Source organism: Fukomys damarensis, unplaced genomic scaffold (assembly GCF_012274545.1).
Source record: "Fukomys damarensis isolate Sample0158 unplaced genomic scaffold, DMR_v1.0_HiC HiC_scaffold_37, whole genome shotgun sequence".
Classification (NCBI taxonomy): Eukaryota; Metazoa; Chordata; class Mammalia; order Rodentia; family Bathyergidae; genus Fukomys; species Fukomys damarensis.
Genome location: NW_022900949.1, coordinates 10029076 through 10034024, shown reverse-complemented (window position 1 = coordinate 10034024; position 4949 = coordinate 10029076). Strand labels below are relative to the sequence as shown.

The 4949-nt window shown below is 58.6% G+C and overlaps 1 protein-coding gene across 1 annotated transcript in view; it reads right to left on the bottom strand.

Annotated features, from left to right (window-relative positions):
* Positions 1 to 991: 991 nt before the first annotated feature.
* Btbd2 (BTB domain containing 2) overlaps positions 992 to 4949 on the bottom strand; it is a 6869-nt gene continuing 2911 nt past the window's right edge. The window contains exons 4-8 of the mRNA XM_010634901.3: positions 4381 to 4578; positions 2933 to 3125; positions 2728 to 2815; positions 2145 to 2291; positions 992 to 2046 (exon numbers count right to left, since the gene is read on the bottom strand). Coding sequence (XP_010633203.1) covers positions 1885 to 2046; positions 2145 to 2291; positions 2728 to 2815; positions 2933 to 3125; positions 4381 to 4578 — 788 coding nt within the window. The 3' untranslated portion in view covers positions 992 to 1884. The remainder of the gene's footprint in view (positions 2047 to 2144; positions 2292 to 2727; positions 2816 to 2932; positions 3126 to 4380; positions 4579 to 4949) is intronic.

Sequence of the window (4949 nt, the reverse complement as noted above, 5' to 3'; positions counted from 1 at the left end):
CTGGTGGCTGATGGTGATGGTTCTGCGAGCCAGGTGCTGTGCAAAGGGCTCCTGGGTAAATGTTTTCTGAAAGGTGCACCGTGTGCAGGCAGGGCCTCAGCTCACCCAAGTCCCGCAGACCCTGATTCCCAGTGTTGGAGGACAGCAGGAGGCTTCACCCTGCACTGGTGCCCCAGCCTCACCATCCAGGCTCACCAGACACGCTCCTAGCCTGGGTTTCCCCAGAGATGCCTCTGCCTAAAGTACAGCCAACCCCACCTAGGTCGGGTGCAGGGGATGCGGGGAGCTGTGCTCACCTAAGAGCGCTCATTCCTCTCTGGAAATCAGACCTCTAGGTTTGTCTCCACATCTCTTTTCTTCAGTACTAGGGATTGAACTCAGATCCTTTGAACCAAGCTACATCCCCAGCCCTATTTTTGAGACAGAGTCTTGCAAAGTTGCCTAGGCCGTACCAGCACTTGCAGTTCTGTCCCAGCTTCCCATAGTGCTGGGATAACAGGCATGTACTATATACCCAGTGCTTCTGCTCTCCTGAATGTGTAAGTTCTTTGCTGACTCGTTTCTGAAGTACTTGGGAGTCTTGTTTAATTACTGAGGGCTTTACACATGCTAGCCAGTACCCACCACTGAGCCATTTTGAGACGGGGTCTCGCAAAGCAAAGTTCTCCTGCCTCAGCCTAAGCAGCTGGCGTCCCAGGTGCTCACCACAGCACCCGGCTCGGTGCTCTTCCCCAGCCCTCTTATTTACTGGAATGCTTTATAACTGGTTGCATGTTGAGGACTGAGTGACACACTGCAGGCTTGTGCTGGTGTGGTGGTGCTGTCACTGGCTGCTTCCTCACAGGAGCAGGGCACCTGCAGCTCCCTTCTGACCCCTCCAAGCCTGTGAGGATGCTCCTGGAAGCTGGCACCTTGCAGACTCTGCCCCATGTGGTTTCCTGGCCTCTGCTCAGGTAATCAGCACCTGGGCTTGGCAGTGCCGGGTGGGGCACAAACGCAGCAGCTCAGCGTTTCTTTCCTTTATTTAAAAAACGGTGCGGTGTGAGGAGGGCACACCTTACATGGCTTCAGGGAGGATGCAGGTTCCAGGGGTCACTGGGGCAGACACACGGGTGCTTGGGGTGGCGAGCTGGGGCTACAGTTATGTACAGGGGGTGGGCAGCGCCTCTGGACCCTATGTCAGGCCAGCTAGGGTCCCACCCATCTCAGGGGCGGCCTCCAGCTTCGTCCCTCCAGGCACATGGGGTTGGGGCCCTGCTTAGCCACGGCTGAGTGCGAGGCATCTGTCCACAGAGGACAGTGACAGCCCTAATGGCCCACGCGTGGGGCGAGAACAGAAACAGCAAACCACCTGCTACCTGGACAGGGGCTGCCCTTGGGGACAGCACTGGGGCTGAGCTCCACCAGAGTCCCACTCCTGTATCTCCAGTGTCTTGGAGCAGGGGGGACGCCCCGCAGGCCAGGGTGGCTTCAGGTACATGGCTGGCCAGGCCCCGGTGTCCCCAGTGAGCAGGCAAGAATGAAAGACCCCAGTCAGTGCCTATGGGACCCCTCACCTGGGCTTCTAAGGGGGTCTGAGGCATCATCGCGTGTGCGCTTGACAGACAGGAGACCATACTGCTCCACCTGCCTAGGTGAGCGGCCACCAGCCCTGAGCTGCAGGGACAGTGGGGACAGCCACCCCCATAGGCCTGCCACCCTTGGCCCAGGTTGGCCCCAGGGTGGAGGCACTGCCCTGTCTGGCCCATGGTGTTTGAGGGATTGTCTCATAACCACCCGGGGCTCTGGACACCAGCCACGCTGTCACCATGGACAGAGGGACGCCCCTTCTGGATGCTCGGGGCAGGGAGTGGATGTGTGGACAATGCCCTGCGGCTGTTGGGCCTAGGTGTAGAAGATGACCTCTGGGATCTGCCCGTCCTCCACCGAGGTGCCATTGTTGTTTCCCGCTGCGTAGCAGAACGTGAAGCAGGTCTTGGCCCCCGTCGTGGGTGACTCGTGTGTCACCTTGCGTAGGCCTTTGGTGCCATAGTGGGAGTCGGGGCCCTGTGGGAGGTGGGGACAGTAAGATCGGTAAGACCCCCCCCAGTCCCTAAAGGATACCCTGGGAAAGCCGGGGAGGGGCAGACGCCCGTCGCAAAGACCTTGAGAGTGGCGCAGGCCGTGTAGTTCACGTTGGGCAGCACCTCCACCGGCTCCTTGAACATGACCCGGAAGGTGCTGGCTGAGCCGTCGCAGCTGAATCCTGTGTCGTTCTGGCCCAGGACAGTGTTGCTGTCCGTGTGGATGATCTGGGGACAGGAGGGGTGTCAAGGCCTGGGAAGGTTGCGCCCAGGACGGGTCCTGCGGTGGAGGCGGAGCCTGGGGTGTCCGTCCACTGTCCCGCATGAGCTGGGTGTGTCCTGGGCGCGAAGAGGAGGTGGGACCCGGATGCAGGCACAGTCTAACGGCTGGAGACTAAATGTGGGTCTGGCATGGCAGGAAGCAGGGCCTGGTGCAGCCAGGGCTTGGGTTTGAGGTGGAGGCAGAGCCTGAGGTGGGTATGGCCTAGAAGCTGAGGTGAATGTGGCACGGGGAGGGCCTAGCGTGGGTGAGGCCCGCTGTGCTGCCCTGGGGAGGACTGGCCTGGAGCAGGGTGAGGGGGAGCTGTTGACCTAGCGTGGAGCACGCCTACATTGGCTTCCTGGGTCCACGGGCATGGCCTTTGTGGGTGCGGCTGGCGCTCACCTGAATGTTCACTTGGTAGTCTGTGGGCCCATGGATGGATCCGTAGAGCCCGAAGCCCACCACGAATATGCGCTTGTTGACGGAGAACCTGCGGAAGGCAACAGGCCACCCAGTCAACATCAGGGCTGCACCCGGGCGAGGGAAGAGCCGGACATCGGCCAAACAGATCAGAAAAGTCCCTGGGCAGCAACCCGGGGGCGCGCACCTGATGCGGTCACTGGTCCCGCTGTAGCCCCAGCGGCTCTCCACCTGCTGGAAGCGGTTAATGCTGCACTCCTTGCCGCGCAGGCAACAGCGCGGGCGGTCGATGAACTCCACTCGGGGCTTGGGGTTGACGGTGAAGTGCAGGAAGAGGCTGACCACCTCCCGGTCCACCAGGATGCCGGACTGCGCGGGGCCTGCAGTGGGCGGGAACGCTCAGCAGGATACTCCCACTCAACCCCTGAGACCTGGGGATCCGGGAGCCTCCATCCCCGGGGTCCTCCACCATCGGGACGAGGGGCTTCTGCCCTGGCATTTTGGGGCAGGGTATCAGCATCGGAGGGCAACAGATTTGCTTGCTCACTAATGAAAACTCAAGAGCAGACCCAACTTCCTAGCCGTGTTGGCTCCAGTTAAGGTACCCACTCCAAAGGCCTGGTGTGATCCCAGCACTTGGTAGGCTGAGGCAGGTGGATCACTGAGTTCAAAGGCAACCTACATAGTAAGTTCAAGGCCAGCCTCAACTACACAACCCTGTCTTTAAAAAAAATCTCCAACTCCAGGACCATCTCCTCAGTTCATGACAGCTGGAGGCTGTGCCCCGCCTGTCCACACCCCAGGTCATGGCCAGAGGTGTTGCTCCCACCTGCCTCCCAGGCCAGCATGCCCTAGCTTACCACCCTGGCTGCTAGAAGTGGCCCTGGAGAGCAAGCCCTGACTGGCCACCCAGCCAGGCCAGCAGGAGAGTGCAGAGGCTGAAACCAGGGGCAGAGATACAACGGGGGTGGGAGCGTGGCCACACCCAGGATATAGACTGGCTGAGGGGCCACAGGGTGTGGAGTAGCCGCCTCTAGAAAGGTCGTGACAGAAAAAGCCCATCGTGTTCAGCTGGCACAGCCTGGAAGGCACTTTCCTCACACTTTAAAAGAATCACTTCTGGGCCACGGATTTAGCTCAGTGGTTCTGCCGCCTACCTTGCAAGCACAAGGACCCGAGTTTGATCCCCAGTACCAGAAAAAGTCACTCCTTCCCCTGTTGGGCATGATGGCATACATCTGACATCCTACTAGCACTCAGGAGACTAAGGCAGGAGGATCACCAGGAGTTTGAGGCCAGAATGAACTACATAGGGAGGTCCGGTCTCAAAAAAAAAAAAAAAAAAATCACTCCTTCCTCAAATTTTGGTTTTTTCAGGGCCTTTGCACCAAGGTACAACCCAGCCTTTTAAATTTTTTAATCTTGAGACAGGGTCTGGTTAAGCTGCTAAGCTGTGCAGGCTGGGACCAAACCTGTGATTCTCCTGCCTCGGCCTCGCAGTGTGCTGGCATGATAAGCATGAGCCACCACATGTGGCTTCCCTCTGATCTTATGCCTTTCCTCAACTGCCAGGATGAACTCAGGGACTGTCACTAAGCCTCTAGGGCCCTGCCAGGGGAGCGGTCACACCATTACCTGCAGCAAACTCCTCGATGGTCATCAGCGGGAAGCGGATGAGCCCCAGGGCCTTGCCCAGCACCTTCCGCTTGTTCTCTGGTGTCACCTGCAGCTGCTGCCGCTGACACTCCGCTTCAGACCAGCGCACGACCGCATTGAACAGCCGCACCTCCCGGATGCCCAGGGTGTCCCGCTCCAGGACGGCCACCAGTGTGTCTGCAGGTGGAGCAGCAATGAGCTGGGCTGTGCCCATAGGCCTCACCTGGGCACTAGTGACAGGTCCTCGGCTCATGTGCGTCAATACTTTTTGTCAGTAAAGTTTTATTGGCACACCGCCGTCAGTGCACTGTCTCTTCACCGACAGTTGCTTTTGCCCATGAAGGGCAAAGTCAGAGTATCTTAGCAGAAGCCCCTTTACCAACAAAGCCAGGCACACAGACTATGGGACCTGTTGTACAAAATGTCTGCTGAGCCAGGGATTTAACTCAATGGTGCCACCGCCTGCCTCACAAGTACAAGGTCCCAAGTTCAGTCTCTGGTACCAAAAAAAAAAAAAAAAAACTCACTGTTCCCAAAGTGCTGACCCT